The sequence below is a fragment of the Polypterus senegalus genome, chromosome 7, assembly GCF_016835505.1.
Source record: "Polypterus senegalus isolate Bchr_013 chromosome 7, ASM1683550v1, whole genome shotgun sequence".
Classification (NCBI taxonomy): Eukaryota; Metazoa; Chordata; class Cladistia; order Polypteriformes; family Polypteridae; genus Polypterus; species Polypterus senegalus.
The window spans coordinates 40,554,484-40,571,879 of record NC_053160.1 but is presented as its reverse complement, the minus strand read 5'-3'; the positions used below and the strand labels follow the sequence as shown (position 1 = coordinate 40,571,879).

Below are 17,396 nucleotides of genomic sequence, written 5' to 3'. Positions count from 1 at the left end.
CAAAAGTAAAGAAATAGACAGAGCGTCACATTAACGTCTTCTCCCCTCTGCCTATTCAATAATCAATAAAATGAAATAAAAAAATCACGAAAGAAACAGAAACCGCAACCTACCCTTACAGCGTCCACCGCGCTTCTGGCGTTACAGCCAAACACGTGGTGTATGCAGGTTATGAGGTGTGACACTAATTAACACCCGTACTACAACAGATTATATTGTTCATATACTACCGGTATTAACTATTTACATGGATCAACTCTTTTGGGGAAGTTCATAACAAAAATAAAAAAATTTAAATTATAAATAACATGTGCACTTGAGTATTTCGAGCCCCGCGTCTGAGTCGGATGGTTCTCCTGGTCACCAATTTGTGTGTTTCACTATGCCCACTATGCCTTTCCGTCTTCAGCTACCCATGTGCACTTGTACGGAGGAGACCTTATGGAACAATGCCGAAACGAAACGCAACTAAACCTGCTGCTGCAAGAGAGGACACATTACAGCGTGATCACGAAGCAAAGAGGCAAAGGCGTGACAGTCCGACAGACCCTCGCAAGAAACGGACACTCAGCATTCACACAGATTACCTCAACGACGCATCTCTACTGCACAACAAAAGGCAACTGAAACCCCTACAGAGAGAGAAGACAGATTACGCTGTGATCGTGAAAGAAAGAGGCAAAAGCGTGCCAATGAGACACCCGACGAGAGGTCCTTACGAATGAGTCCTTCAACTGTGGTCATCCAACGTAGCGCGCGCCAAGTTGCTAGTATTTATATATTTTATTCACATAAGTAGTCTTAAAAGTTGTGAAAATCTAAAAAAGGAGGGATATATTTGGAAAATTAAAGCTTTATTTGAAGTTGAAGTTAACATGACTTGTCCATTAAATATTACCCTACAGTAAGTGTTTTAACCAACTAATGTCTCCTTCAAATATTGAATGGATCTCTAAACTATATAGTTTTTAAAAATAGAGCTAAAAATGTTTAAGGTACACTTTTAGTTTTAAATTACAGAGAAAAATTGCAAGGTGAATTTGCATTGGCACGTGTCAGAATATAAAAACAATATAACTAGCTTTGTAATCTGAGCTAACAGACATTATCTTGGATTATTTTCACTGAGTAACATTTCATTACAGTATTCTAGCCAGCCAGCTATCAGCCAGTCATCCTAGTGTGTACTGAACACAAAAAGCATCCGCTTGTGAAGACTGGCTGATCAATCAGTGCATCTCTAGCATGTGTACATTTTTTTTTATTTTTATTAATGTTGTGTTAATGGAGGAAATTATCAATAGGCATGTAATGGACTTGAAGTTGTGTCTGTAGATTCAGTCCAAGTTTACATCTGTGTAGAGTCTGAAGATGCAGGATATAACAGTTTTATTGTAACTCATAGTTTGTGCATGTGTTGTACAATGACATCCATTGCCTTTATCAATATTATATCCTTAAACTTCCACAGTGTTCTCTGTAAGCATCAATTACTACTTTATGATGTGCTTTATTTGAAAACTAATGCAAAATCTCTTTTAGAAATTCAGGTGGCTTTCTAAAACTAGTGCCATGTGCTGAGTTGTCATCAGCTGTTGAGTTATAAAAGAATTAGCAAAGTATGAAAGGGATTTAAAGAACAATGCTAAGCCAGGGCACTGTCTATAGGTAGGTTTTTCACAAATTAATTTATTTGCAAACTCTAAGTATCTTGAGACAACGCTTAAAAAGTGATGACGTCAAAGGTGTGTTCTAGTCTTATTTAGCATCTTTAAAATCTTTCTGTAAGCTTTTGAAGATATATCCATATGGCAGTGTTGAATGTGGTATGCCTGTTTTGCAGGTGTGGGTGGACTCGGTTACAGAGATAACTGGTGATGATCTGAATGCAGAGGATAAGGACTCCTCACCAGCAGCACTAGAGTACATAATCACCCCGCCTAGTAATGGCCACCTCGCCCTCAAGAGCGCTACAAACAGAAGGATCCTCAACTTTACACAGGAGCACATCAACCAGGGACAGCTGGTCTTTGTGCACAATGGTAAGTGTTATCCTTAAAGAGAAGGTAAGCATTCTTGAGGAAAAGATCGATACATGAAAGAACGGTCAATGTCAAATTAAGCCAGAAATTCTAATTCACTATGAAAACTTATTTTTAGAGCCACTCCACTCATTTTTAAGTCTCTTTAGATAAAAAATCTGCTAACTGCTCTTTAGAGTCATGCCCAGAATTTCTCTCAAATGCAGTACTTTATATCGGCTTGATGCTGGGAAGGAAGACCATCTTGATTTCAAAATATTCCCTTTCAATTATGACAAGTCATCAAAAGTCCTGAAGCAGCAAATATCCCCAGCCTGTTCTAAAGCATAACAATGCTTTTGTTTAGATTTACATAAAACTACCAAAGATTTTTAAACACTATAACCTTATTTAATTGAAAATGATGACATTATCAGTGGCCACAGTTCATTTATAATCTACAGGTGTTCTTTATTTTATACAGGCGCCATGTCTGGGGGATTTAACTTTCAGGTCAATGATGGTATGAACTTCGCTCCAAGACAGATATTTAGCATCACTGCCAGAACTCTTGTTATCAATATGGAGTCAAATACACCCCTCAGAGTTTTCCCAGGTAATTGAAAAATGCATTCTTTTATGTAAGATTTTATTTAGTTTTAAGTATAGTGACTATAGTGTGCTGATTTTACTTTTTCTCTTAAAGGTCTTGATGATTTTGTTAGGCGTTAAAGTTACAAAGCAGGGAGCCTTGTACTGTAGATGTCTTTTTCTCATTTTCATAAGACACTGTAAAATCTGTATTCAGTTCAGTGCATGATACAGTTTCACTCGAATGCTTTTTATTGGAAAATAAAGTTTTTAGTTTAATCATTTAATCATTACTTCCAGATAACAAAAGAAAATAGTGTGACTTTCTAGCACATTCTAAGTTTGTATTATTAAATCCATCCCATTTTAATGTACTTTTATAGGCAGTAGTTGTGCTATAAATTAAGGAACATGCCACAGTTGCATTTAATTTTCTACTTAATAAATTGACATGTTGTATTATAGAATCAGTAGCCAATAAAATGATATCGCTGACATTTAAATCAAATGCCACAGTCTCTCTTCCACGTTAGAAGGTGACACAAATTCTAACTTGTTATTTTTGCACTGAGTGGCCACCATGTTAGTTTCAGCTGTCCCACCCTGTTGTTCAGTCACATGTCAGCTAATGCAGTTTAGAGCAGGTACACGAGTACCAGCTGGTCAGGTGTGTGTGTGTGCAGGCTAAAGACTATCTATGGCTATGCCATGGCACTGGGCACCTAAAGTCATGGGTTGGGGGTGCGCGTGGTTATGTGTGGCATGTGCAGACTAATGATGATCCATGGCTTTGCCATGGCAGTGGGCACCTGAAGTATGTATCAGGTGTGTGTGTGCAGACTAAAGATTATCTCCTTTGGCAGTGTGACATTAATATTTAAAGCACTTTGTTAATGTCACACCTCATTCTTTCTGGTATTTACAGCAGGATATAATATTTTCAGTAGATACTATTATTAGCCAGTCTTTCAAATTCCTTATTTCTGCTTTTTAAGTTTAAATAAACATTTTTTTTATTTTGCATGTAATTTTTTTTTACTTCTGTTTATTTCAAAAGCCAGACTTGCAAGGGAAAAAGTGCATTAATAAAATAATACACAAAAATCAAGAGAAAGTAAAATAAAATATGATCTACACAGTACTATCCTCCACTGTTTTGCCTATCAGAGTATAATTTATTTTCTGCAGCTCTAAGACATTTGAGCAATCAATGTACTGTAAGGCTGAAAGTGTGAATGATGTTTAAATAAAAAGGAAAATATTTGTTAAAGCATAAGTTATCATATCCTTAGGTTAGGAGGCCCAACAGCACACACTGATTGTTTGTGCAGAGTCTGCATGTTTTCCCCATTTCTGCACTTTTTTCTGGGTACTCCTATTTTCCATCCCCATTCTCAGGGCCTTGTAGGTTTTCTTAAATGATCCCAGTGTGAGTGTGGGGGGTGTGTGTGAATGAACTATGTTATTATACTGGTTTACTGTCCAGGCTCTTTTCCTGCATTGTGCCCAAAACTGCCAGGATAAGCTCTTGTTTCCTGCTCCTCTGAGTTGGATTAAGTGGGCTTGAGAATGAATGTGGGACACTTCTGTGAACATGTAGTTAAGTGAGTTATGATGAACACTCACTGCTGCAAGGTGTATGCGAGGTTAGACGAGTGGTACAGTAGGCAGCTCCCTCCGGCACCAGATCTCAAAGACTACAGTGTCAGTGTGGCGCTTGTAGAGTGGCACTCGCAAATTAGATTTGTTTTTGTTCTCTCCTTCCCCAGTGTGTAGCTGTGCAAATCCTTCACAAGTAACACAAAATTATTTCCAGAATAATTAGAGTTGAAATGATTTTAAGCAGTATAACTGTCTTATCAGGAAAATGGCCAACTGGGACCCTTCTTTGTAGTGAAAAACTGCTGACTTTCCACAAGGCTAAGCAGTTTGGTAAAAATGACCCTTGAGCCTAGACAGCTGAGAACACAGAAAGAGTAAAGTCATTACTAGTTTTTAATAATGAAACTGTTAATTGATTAAACATCAGTTGTAACTGACTTATTACGGCTACACAGCCAGTAGGTTTAGAGTCTTGTAGGCAACACATTTGAAATAATGCTGTGTGGCTGAGTTCAGATCTAGCATTCAGAGCTAAAGCATAAACCACTGCTTGACTGACTGCTGATTCAGACTCGTCTCTAGTAGAGGTTTTTTAAGCAGAGGTCCCAAGCTTCGGCCCTTTATCAAACTTTCCTTGTTATAATGGATCTGTTCTGTTTGACAGCCACTGAACATGGCGGATTATTTCAGAGCATAGTAAGAAGCCAATGACTAGAATTGTTTTTATTGCAGTGTGCCATGGTGGCATAGGAGTTAGTAGTGCTGGATCTCCTGTTTTTCCAGATTTCTTCCCACTTCTTAAACAAATGAGTGTTAAGTTTAGTCATGACTCTAAACTGGCCCGATGTGAGAAAGAATGAAGAATGTAAATACAGTAAGTGTGCCCTGCACAGGGCAGGCAGTTTGTCCAGAGCTGTGTTCTATGCTGTGCCCAGTGCTTCCAGAATAGATCTAGAGATCTTACACTTAAAGATGAGCATTCAGTGTTAGATGAATGTATGTTTTATATCAACTGCCAAAAGAAGTACTGACGATCACACGCTTTTGTGAACAGCACCTGCACTAGGCCTTTACCTGTGCTGTGTTGCTTTAAAGATCCTAGTGTCTACAATTATATCATTTCAAAACACACATGCTGTTTATTTATTTATTTAATTTTGTTTTAGGTTCCAGACATGGTGAAAGGGTGTGAGGCCTCCAAAACAAGTCACAAAAGTAGGCCAGGTCTTTTCCTGGACAGCCTAGAAGAGGCTCAGCCCCATGGCAGAAATATCCCAAACTGCTACATGCAGGTTGCAGGCATAATAATGGGGAGATTTAAAAGAAACAAACAATACAATAAAGTCTCAGAATTTACAAAAAATACCAAAGGAGAAAAACCATAAAAACTCTGTCTTGTGATGACAATCCAAACTCTAATCTTTATAAATTGAAGATAAGAAAAACAAGGACAAAAGGCTTAAAAGAGCAAAAATGGATTTGCCTAAAAAGCAGTCCAAGACAGAATCTAAGAAACCAGAAAAATCAAGAAATAACAATGATTGTGGCAAACTCCAGTACAGCCTCAACACTCCACTGCTGGGTGTCTCTTCTGATTGAGAATATAAAGCTAGAAGGAGGAGTCAGCAGCAGTGATGTCAGAGTGGCCCCGCCTCCTTTGGGGCACAACTACTAAAGCACATGGCAGAGCATTTCAGGAGACAATGCAAAAATGTTAAATCACAAACATAAAGAAAAATAATAATTAAAAATGACAAAAATAATTATCAAATTGAAAATGCACATAAATCCAGTCTGACACATAACAGTTTTAACCATTCTGGACACTGGTTTTGCCCATGTTAATACTACTTCAAGGAGAGATCTCAGAAACGGTATACAGTGTTTAGAGTTGGCACCCCTACATGTTCAGTGCTGCCAGTTTCACATGTTGATTAACACTAGTCTTTATAATTGTCTGTTGCAAATGGAATTTTAACTTGTCAGTCAGACAGAACCAATGGTGGTAACATAAACATGGCTGTCAGCTTCAGCATTTTATAGGGCACTGATTAAAAGCAAAGCTGTCAATCATTCTGAAAGTTCAGCCAGCTGTACAGGACAGTATCCCTCAATGTTTTGGTCCCTACTTCTAACAGTTTTAGAGAAGTGAGCAGCTGCAAAATCTTTTCTTACTTCATTAAATCTGTCCCATTGTAGGCATTCTTTCAATTGCAAATTGAATTCACTTCTGTAATTTTATCTCATGCAGACATGACGACTGTGAGTGGCGTTTTTTTTTTTTTAAACTTCCACTGCTTTTGTACCAAGAAGGCCATGTTAGATTCTTATGTGTCCTCGCTGGAAACTAGCTTAAGGGTTAAAGTGTTTTCAAATTTGAAATGTGGTTTATGTAGGCCCCAAAGCGTTGGCTTTATGTTTAGGTGGTATTTAATTATTTAACAGCTCTCATATTTCAATTATTTATCATTGCCACAGAGATAAAGAAAGTAATGCATAGCATTCATTGAGAAATGGAGGTGAATGTTTAATGTTCTGTATAACACACTGAGGTGTGTTTCTGTGACTCTTAGGATTTCCTGGAAATTTTGGGCTGCTCCACTGATCTGTTATTTTTCTTTCAGGGTCACGCACGACCATTTCTGCAGATAACTTGCGAGCAGTTACGAATGATATGGCAGGAAACCGCACAATATCTTATACCATTGTTAGTTCACCCAAACTGGGGAGGCTAATTCGAGTGGGTCCTAATAACTCGATAGTAGAGATTTCCACGTTCACACAAGCCATGGTAAGTGTTGCATATACTTTTTAAAACCTGAATGTTGTTCTTGGATTATATCACCTACTGCAAGTAAATTGACACAAAAGTATAATTCATAGAGCTACCTTTCAGTGGAGAAAAAAAATTCAGAGCTTTAAGTATTCAGTCATTTTAGTCCTGTTTTTCATTTTACATACTGTGCTGTCCATAATCACTCAAATTACAAGTAACGCTTTTTAACCTCAGTTTTACTGGCCACTAGAGTACAATTAAAACTCTGTCTTGGTAGGCTGGGATACTTAAGGATCAGTGTTTGATGAGCAACCCTGCCCACCCAGCTGCATAAAGGAGGACTGTAGTAACCTCAAGGAGTAATTCAAACTGTAATCTCATGTAAATCTGGGAATAACAGACTTCTCATGTGTAGATATATTTGGTTTGTTGACTTTCTCTCCTTTAGACATTGTCTCGCTAGTGAAAGTGTGCTTTATGAAGCCTGCGTTAATCAGCAGTCCAGTCAAAAGCTGGGGCAGTGCCAGTCCATGGGCGTAAATGAGGCTGACTGTTTGGATATCTCACAGTTGAACTTCCAGCCTGCTGAGGGTCATCCAGTTTCATTTCACAAAAATGAGTGCACTGCTCAGTCTAATTCTTGTTCGTGGATTCTGAATATTTGCTATAATTAGTCAGTCAGTCATTTTCCAACCCACTATATCCTAACTACAGGGTTACGGGGTTCGGCTGGAGCCAATCCCATCCAACACAGGGCACAAGGCAGGAAACAAACCCTGGGCAGGGCGCCAGCCCACCACAGGCTATAATTAGTGCACAGATGAATTAATTATTTGTTTTGAATGGACTACACAGTGGGTCATGTTACTACCTTACAGTGCCTGGGCCCCTTTTAGATTCCCTGTCACATGGAGTTATGTGTGGCTTTCCTCTGGTGCTCTGGTCTCTTTCCAAAGACATTCAAAGTACCCAAGTTTGACAAGCAAATCTAAACTGGCCCAGAATGTGAGTGGTGGGCATGAGTAACAGTGTGCCCTGTGGTGGACTGGCATCCCTTCCCAAGGCTTACTTCTGGTGTTGATGAGATAGGTGGACTATTCACCTAGCTTCAGAAAATGGATAGATGAATTTTGTATAACTCGTTTTATTTATGTAATTCATTCCTGCACCACCATGTTTCTAATGATGTACATAACAATCAGTGCAGTAGTGCAGTTTTCAGTGCTGCTGCTATTTGAAGCCATGGTCACAGTTTGAAATCCCACACCTGAATGTTGCTTGTATGTTCTCCCTGTGTCTGTAAGGGTCTTCCTCCCAATCCCCCAAAACTGTGTATTGGTGATTACAAACTGGATTTGTGTAAGAGTGAGTGTATGAGTGGGCTTTGCAACAGACTGGCATCATGCCCATTTCTGTACCCTGCCTTGTGCCCACTGGTACTGGGATAGGCCTAAGCAGGTTGGAGAATCTTATGATTTGGTGTGGCACTCACTGGTCTTCTTAAGTGTTTATGGAGTTTGTATATTCTCTCATTGTTTAGGTGGGCTCCCCCTACATTTCTAAAGACATGCATGTTAGCTCAAATGGTGATTCTATAATGGCCCCAAATAAGTGTGTGCATGAGTTGCCCTTGTGATGGTTATACAGGTCTGTTTCCTGATGCTGCCACTGTAGGCTCTGCCCCTCACTGGTGCAACCAACTGGATGTAGAAGTCACACAATTAGTTCAATGGCGATCACCTGTTAGTAGTTCAGGGGTTTCAAATGATCACTTGAAGGCACTTAATCTGGAAGGTCCAACTTGTGATGAGTCAGTATGACGCAATCAAAGAAGATTCCAAACAATTCCATGAAAAGGAGATTGAAAAGCACGTTAGGGGATGGAGAAAAGGAAATATCCAAGTCACTGAATATCCTTGGAGTCAAGTTAAATCAATCATTAAGAAAAGGAAAGTGTATGGCACAGCTGAAAATCTGTCCATCCAGAAAAACTGAGTGACCATTAAAGAAGATGATTAGTGAGGGAAGCCACCAAGATGCCTATGGTAACTCTGAAGGAGCTACAAGCTACAGTGGAAAGATTGGAGATGCTGTGTAGACAACGACTTGTTACCCAGGTGCTTCATCAGTCACAGCTTTATGGAGTGGCAAAGAGAAAACTGTACATAACACCTTGGGTAGAGTTTGCCAAAGAGAAAATGGGAGACTTGGACATATTTAAGAAAGTTTGATGGTCTGTTTAGACCAAAGTTGAGCTTTTTGGTCATCAGACTAAACCGCATGTTTAAAAACTGCACATTTACATACCAGTTTAAACAGTGAAGCATGGTGACGGTAACATCAAGTAGTGAGGATGTTTCTGTGCAACAGGCCCTGGAAGGCTTATGAGGGTGCAGCAGAATAAAGGAAAACCTGATGGAGTCTGCAAGAAATTGGCGCTTTGGGAAAAGATTTGTTTTCCAACAAGACGACAACCAAAGCTACACAGGAATGGCTTCAAAACAACAAATGTTACTGCACTGGAGTGGGCGAATCAGAGTCCAGAACTCAATCCATCTGAGAATTCGTGGGTTGATTTGAAAAAGGCTCTTCAATCACAATCCCCATGCAACCTGACAGAGCTTGAGAAGTTTTGCAATCATGAATGGGGGACAATTGGGAGTGTCGAGAGCTGACCGAGACCTGCGCACGCAGACTCGAGGCTGTCAGGGCTGCCAAAGGTGCATCTACTAAATACTCCTTTTGAAAAGGATGAATTATTTTCTGTTTCATATTTATAATTTGGGAAGGGGGTGTATGCTTCATATAGGCACTGTATGATGTTGGTAGAAATTGTTTTGGGATTGTCAAGTTCATGTAGGATTGTGTTCAAAACAAAACATTGTGTATTTTCATGTAATTTGTTCTTCTTTTTCTTACAAGGTTGATGAAGGGTTAATTGCATATGAACAGAACAACCAGGACTCCATAGGATGGAGTTTACAGGACTCCTTCCTCTTCAAGGTGTCGTCTTCTCCTGCTAGTCTTGAAACTGAAATATTTAATATCACTGTCTCTTATGACAACACAGGGGCAGAACGTCGCAGTCAACTTCTACAAAACAGTGGTAAGGACTTTTAAGCACTTCTTGATCTTTTTTTTTTTTTTAAGGAAATGTGCCTCAGTTTTGGATGTCAACTATTTTCCTCTGTTTAAAAAGTGAAGGCAAATTCTTGTTTTGAATTTTGGCATCGGTTGTACTGCAATATTGCATTTCTCATTATGACATTAGTATTTATGTGATGAGTTATCGTTGCTGGAATGGCTGCTTCTCGGCTCCAGTAGACTCACTTCAGATCTCAGTCCACTCACTGGCTGTGTGCAGTGTGTTCATTCTCCTTGTGTTTTTGTGGGTTTGTTCCAGCTCCTCTGTTTATCCTTCTACAATTTATATATGATCAATACGTGAAGGTTAGTTTGATTGGCCACTCTTAATTGGCCCTGTTAGTATGAGTCATTGCGCCTGGAGTTTGGATTATTTTCAATTAAACAATCCTAGGAAAAAGTTCAAGCACCTGGCATGAAAAAAGGCAGTTGTCCTGAAAAGGTTAGTTAGAAACCTGACCAGGAGTTGAATTGAAGAGGGATTCTAAAATCAGGAGTCAAAGACAGAAGGACGGTTGTTAACTATAAGTTCAAAAGTCATGCTAACAAAATCAGAGCAAGTGCCAAAGTCAAAAAACATTACAAGAAAGGTTAAAATACAAAAGACTGAAAAAGTAGCAAATTAAGCATGAGCCAAACAGTTGGAAATTATTTAAATACCTGGGTAGAAGTAGAATCATATCATATTTCTCAAGGAGTCATCCACTATGGATCAAATACTTACTTTTAGAGTTGTTTTAATGTCTTCTGCAGTTGTAAAAACTGTCTCAGCTCCTGTAAAACCAGTAAGAACCGTACACGGTAAATAAAGCCCAAGTACACGTTAATTAAATGTGGTCTGTTGGCACAGGGACAAAGCTCCTGGTGACCTGTGATATGTTAATGTCCAGTGTAAGCATTTAGTCTGATATTTACTTTGATCCATTGAAATACATCTCTTTAAAAACATATTTTTCTTACTTATAGCTGCACACTGTAAGTATACAAATATGAAATGTGACAACAAATAAATAAAAACACAATGATGTTTGAACATAAATGATTAAATGTGTCAGGATTCTTTGTAGCAAGTAAGGTACATACTCAAAATTGTGACAGTACATGCCTGTGGCAGACATGAGTGAAAGAAAATGTCTGTCAGAATTACCGCACAAAGTGACTTCTTTAATTCAAGAATCCGTCAATTTATGATCGTCTCAGGAGTCTTCATCTGATGGGTGGTGCTCACACACTGTACCAACGATTCACCACCTAAAACGCATTATTCACTACAGCCCACCCTCTCAGCCTTGATGGGCAAAAATAACAGTTTTCATTTCATGCTGTTTGTGGGGTCACTGAAATAAATGAATGAATAAATAATTAAATAATGTATATACTGTGAATACATTATATAAATAACAAGAAAGTGTTAGGGTCCTAAGAAGGAAAATGAAAATCAAGGTGTAAAAAGCAAAGAACAAGCAATGTAAGCATATTTCTGCCATAGTTCGAGTTACTAGCTGCCATGAGGTCAGACCCCCTGTTTAGCTGGTTTCAGATTGAATACCAACGTCTGGTTAAGTTCTGGCTTATATGGCCATGCAGGCTGAAGAGGCGGAGTCATGGAAGTAATGTCCGCTATCTTCCTGTGGGTGTGCCTTCATTTTAAAGGTGAAAATGGAAGAGTTGTTAATTCCAGTGTTACATTTTTAATGTTTCTCCCCATTTTTTCCTACTCATTAATCCATTAGATACCGCAGGGGCTTGTGTGTTTGACAACACATAAATAAGCACAAAAACATATTTAATTAATTTCACATTTAATTATGTATGCTCACTGTGATTGATATATTTATTTATTTGCATATTTATTTAATCTTATTTGGAATATTCCTCCATTTGCAGAGCATATTAACTTATTTTTAACAAAATCATTATTTGTTCTGAAATATTTCCTATTTTACTAGTATTTAAAATATTTTATGCCAGCTTCATACCTAATATTAAAAAACTTATAAAATATTTTGTTACAGGAGCAGTGGTGACAGAAGGCGACAAAGTCCACATTGACAAAAGTAAACTGGATGCCTCAAACCTCTTGGTGAAACTCCCCGAGACGCAGCGACATGCCTATGAAATCTGGTACGGAGTAACTTCCTTACCTAGGCATGGCGTCATCGTTGTTGGAGAACGCAATCTCACCAAAGAAAAACCCAACTTTTCTCAGTTCATCCTTAACAAGTATGGAATTACCTACTTCCACGATAACTCCGAGTCCAAAGAAGACAGCTTCACTTTTGAGGTGTGGCTTAACCTAAAGAGTAAGACAGCAATCAGACCTCAGGATGACGGTGATGTGGTAGAAGAAATTTTCAATATTACTATAATTCCTATCAATGACCAGCCACCAGAACTCAAAACAAAAACTCCAAGACTCAGCATTGTCCAGGGTGGTAAAGAAGCAATTGGCCCTCAACATTTAAATGTCATTGATAAGGATAATTCTCCAGAAGAGCTCATATATACCATCATTAGCAAGCCAAATAATGGTCATCTTGCGATGGACATTTCAACAAATGATTCCATCTTAACTTTCACTCAGGCAGATATTAACAGTGGCAAAATATGGTTTGTTCAAGATGGAAGTCCATCCGCTGGAGTGTTTTACTTTAGTGTTACGGATGGTAAACACCGGCCTCTTTATAAACTCTTCAACTTGGATGTAATTCCTATTACAGTCTTCCTTTCAAATAACACTGGCCTTTCTCTTGAGCAGGGTCAGTCCTTTGTACTTGTCAGCAGTGATCAGTTAGCTGCAGAAACCAATGGAAGAAGTACTGCCATTGAGTACCGGGTCACTAGACCTCCTCAGTTTGGACAGCTCTTAATTGATAATAGTCCAGTTCTTCTGTTTGGTCAACAGGATATCAACCAAGGTCGGCTGTTTTATCATTTTACTGACTCTACTGCCTCGGAGGATTCCTTTGAATTTGCAGTCTTCACTGCTGAGAGTAACCTGACAGACCAGGTTGTTAATGTGACAGTTAAGCCGTTAATTATAATGAGATCTGACCTGAAATTTCTAAATGAATTTGCATCAAAACTGGAGTTGGAGATGCTGAATGCCACTGAACTGGCCAGGCTGAGCAGCAGTGATCCTCAGTTTGTAATATCTGTACCACCATATTATGGCAAAATTTTGAAATCTCAAAAGGCTAAAGGCACAATGGAGGCTGTAAACTCATTTACTCTTCAAGAACTTAAGGTGGGAGCTGTGCTACTGAAAAGCAGTGCGAATATGACAGGCCACGATGTTCTCAATGACTCATTTACATTTGTTCTGCGTGCAAATAATGTTCAACCTGCAGTGGGGGAATTTGTCTATGCTATTATACCATATGACCCATCTTTGGTCCCATTGTACAGTACCTTAAAACCCCCTTTAACCACCCTGACCTTGGGTAATAACCACAGCATCTCACAGGTGTCACTCTTTCCTACAACAACAGAACCTAAAATAGTAACTCAAAAATCGGTCAAGCCAGTCCAGAAGTGGAAAGGGAAAAACAGATGGGGGGACCAAGATAGAAGCTCTGTTCCTGAAGTAACTGGGACAGAATCGGCCATTAGACCACGGGAGAGTACTACCAAGATAACGGCAGTCAGGGCAGAGACTGAGGCCAGCAAAGCCACCAACCCACTTTTCATTATTCTTCCTGTATTAGCTTGCCTTCTTCTCACCATTATTCTTGTTGTGCTAATTTTGGTTTCTCGTCACAAAAAAGAAAAACAGAGGCCACTGATCCAGAACCATCCTAACAACACTGGTACAGCTCCCAGTAGTCCAAACCTTTGTGCAGTGGAAAGAAGTTTAACAGTTCCATCTGTCACTGTGACACCGCTGCAGAACAGCGCCACATCCAGCCCAATGATGCTGGGTCCTCGTGGGACGAACATCCTGGCCAGTGGCAGCCCTACTGACACCTCCCTCCGTCTATGTACTTGGAACAATCTCGACCCGGAGACAGTGAAGCATTGCAGGACCACAAATCCCACCCTGCGGCCAAACCAGTACTGGGTTTAGTTATAGACTTGTCTCCTTTACCTAATTGGTTTCTTTTCCATCACTTCGGGGCACCTTGCCAGTTATATAGCAGTTCCAGTGAAGGAAATTGTCTTTTTTTAATGCACTGATTACTTTGTGGGCAGTTTCTGTCTTGATTTCTGTGTGGACTGTATCTTTTGCACGTCCTCACTGTCCAAAATGGCAGCTTTGTAAGTGAATCCTGCTTTCTAAGCCCTGCCTTCATCTGCCTCGGGGTAAACAACACTCTTTTTGTAAATTAACTTATTATATGACTGATGGCCATCATTTTTGTCACAGAACGTTTTCACTGAAAAAAAAACTGAGGTTGGTAAAAAAATTGTATACAGTATATTAAGCCTCAGATAAGGAAACTAAATCTGTACTTGTTTCAAATGAGGTGCTTTGAAGCAACTACTTGTCATACAGTCATAAGCTTCTCTTTGTCAGCACAGCAGTCTAAATGTGTTACTGTCAGCAGACTAGTTGTGCAAAGTTTCACTGGAACATTGAAATGTTTTTAGAATTTTCGATGTACTTCCTGAGAGTGGGTCATGCCTGTGTTGAAACAGAGCTGAAGTACCATTTGGTTAACACAGAATGATCTAACTGTGGTAAAGGCATCCCAGCAGAAAGTTTATTTTTTGAGTTCCCTTTCTCCTGATGAAAAAGTAGTCCACCAAAAGTGTTGCAAAGTTCAGTTAGCGAGATGAGAAACGTCTTCAAACTGGCACCAGACATGTGTGGGCACAACACTGCCTTGTCCTTTATTACACCACCATAGAGAGAAACAAATAAAGTGAGTTGTGCGATAAGAGCAGCTCTGTGACAGAGGCTTATATTAAGCTGTAGAGGTCATCTTGAACCACAGAATGGTGCTTGAATGGTATATGCTGTATGTTAAAGTGCTAGAACTGGGCTTTGGCAGCTGCAGCACAAAGTAAATAGCTGTTTACAGATGTGAGTGGATAACTCTTGGAGTCATTCAGAATTCTGACCTACTGTATGTTGGTAAAAATGCAATTAAGTGTGTTTTTTAGTTTACTGACACTTCATTACTTCGTCTTTTACAGGCACCATTTCTAAAACACGTGTGACCTAACACTTCTTTCACTGCCAGTCTCTGCGGAGGGGCCCACCCAGTCCACAGGTCCTTATCAATCTCTGTTTGTTTGTTTGGTCTCTGAGCTGTACAACTGTTCTTTACTCCTTCTTATCACTGTAGCTCTCAGGTTAATTTGCTCTCTCAACAGAAAAAAAAACAAAAACAATTTCAAGGGCTTACCTTTGGATTACATGACTAATCTGTTTGTCATGTGCCTTACCCAATATGACTGGATTGGTAGACACAAAAATGAACCGCGCACTCTGCGATACTCTGCAATATATATTTGTGACACTGTTGAGCACCACATTGAGCAGACCTACTCTTCTACATTATGACTAACACCATGTCTAGGTCGGGCTCCTGCTCTACACACAGTGTCACTGGGATAAGCTTTGGAATTAGATGAGACGTCAGGAGATGGATTGATGGATATTTTTATTGTTAAAAAAGTGGGAATATGTTTGGATTTATTGATTCAGACATTTCAGATTGATGGCAACCACCAAACGGTGTGCATTCTGAGAATGGACTGAATTGCAGGCCACTCATTGCGCAGTCCACACTTTGAGTTGAGCTCCAGCCTGTTTGCTGTGTAATTTCTTCTGCCATGCATTCCAATTGCTTAAACACTAGCACTCCTGATTTGTAGTTTACCTTTTCCAACCAGCACACTGACAGTAGGTTAATATTTAAATTCATGCTCCATTTTATAAAAATGACTAGACTGTCAGCTTCAAGTGATGGACAGCATAATGGTGCAGTGGTATCGACCGTGGAGTCCGCATGCTCTCCCTGTGTCTGCGTGGAATTGTTCCCAAAGACTTGCAGGTTAAGTGCTATATTGTGCCGAGCGTGTGTGTGTGTGTGTGTGTGATGGAATGACACCCTGTCCAGGTAGTGTTCCAGCCTTGCACCTAAAGCTTGCTGGAAAGGCCTACAGCTGTCCCACACCCCTGCCCTGGATAAGCAGGTTAAGAAAATGGCTGTTTGGATCTTTAAATGACAAGAAAGCTCATCTAGGCTACAGAAAAGTGCAGTCTGCTCATCATACATGACGACATGACACACTATTGTGCTGCAAGGAATTCTTGCTTGAATGATTGAAAAGCTAATAAAATTGAACCATTACATAAGTTCAAAAGTGTAAAATTGTATGCAGAACTTAATTTTTGAACCCTGTTATCAATTTTTTCTAATTAAATTCTGCGCCCCCTTCTTTCTACATTACTTAGCTGGAGGTAGGAGAAATGAGGAGGACAGTCTTGCAGTCAAGCAGCTGCTTTTTCACAGTCTGGGCAGGAGTGCTGGTGGAAATGGGTTGACGTTCCCCTAATACAGGGTTGTCGGAATAAGATCCTGGAGGGTCCGATTATTGCAGCTCATTGTAATTAACTTGCTTTATAAGATTCAGAAACTTCACTTGTTATTTCCTCTTAAATCTGCGCAAGGCTCACAGATGATACTTTAGGTTTAACAAATCTGCATCTCATTTGTGTATTTCCAAGCATCGCGTACAGCATAAAGCTACGCAACATCTGTAAATGCATGCATGCAGCAGATATGTTGATAGTAATAAACACACATCAGAAACTCCAGTTTGGACAACCCGCATATCGAATAAACATTCTAATGCCAATGCAGATGTGTGTGTGTGTGTTTAAAGTCGTAGTACTGCATTCATTTTCATAGCACAGATCCACATGTAAGCATGTGTGCCATTTCCTCCCATCTTCATCACTTAGCAAACTTTAGCTACTTTTGGTATTTATTTTTGGTCAGTAGTTCTTACACATGACCAAGCAGAGCAAGTGTTAAACTAATTCCCAATGAAGACAGTGTTTACTCAAAATATAGTGTATACGGAAATATGTTCTACTTAAATGTGCTGTTTAATTTAATAAGGAATCGCAGTATGTAAGCATATAAGTGTATACAGTATACAACAAGCACTTGCTCATACAAGTTACACGTGTGCATAGAAGCATGTAGTCGTACAAGTTATTTTTCTGTTTTCTCAGCCTCCTGTGCACCCATCCCAATACTAACAGACTTTTTTTCCCCACAGACAGCGGGATGTCCTGCTACTGT

At 39.4% G+C, this 17,396-nt stretch overlaps 1 protein-coding gene across 1 annotated transcript in view; it reads left to right on the top strand.

Moving 5' to 3' along the window:
* cspg4ba (chondroitin sulfate proteoglycan 4ba) overlaps positions 1 to 16,128 on the top strand; it is a 99,016-nt gene extending 82,888 nt beyond the window's left edge. Inside the window, exons 6-10 of the mRNA XM_039758523.1 lie at positions 1,844 to 2,042; positions 2,506 to 2,637; positions 6,839 to 7,005; positions 9,913 to 10,096; positions 12,150 to 16,128. Coding sequence (XP_039614457.1) covers positions 1,844 to 2,042; positions 2,506 to 2,637; positions 6,839 to 7,005; positions 9,913 to 10,096; positions 12,150 to 14,200 — 2,733 coding nt within the window. The 3' untranslated portion in view covers positions 14,201 to 16,128. The remainder of the gene's footprint in view (positions 1 to 1,843; positions 2,043 to 2,505; positions 2,638 to 6,838; positions 7,006 to 9,912; positions 10,097 to 12,149) is intronic.
* The last annotated feature ends 1,268 nt before the right edge of the window (positions 16,129 to 17,396 follow it).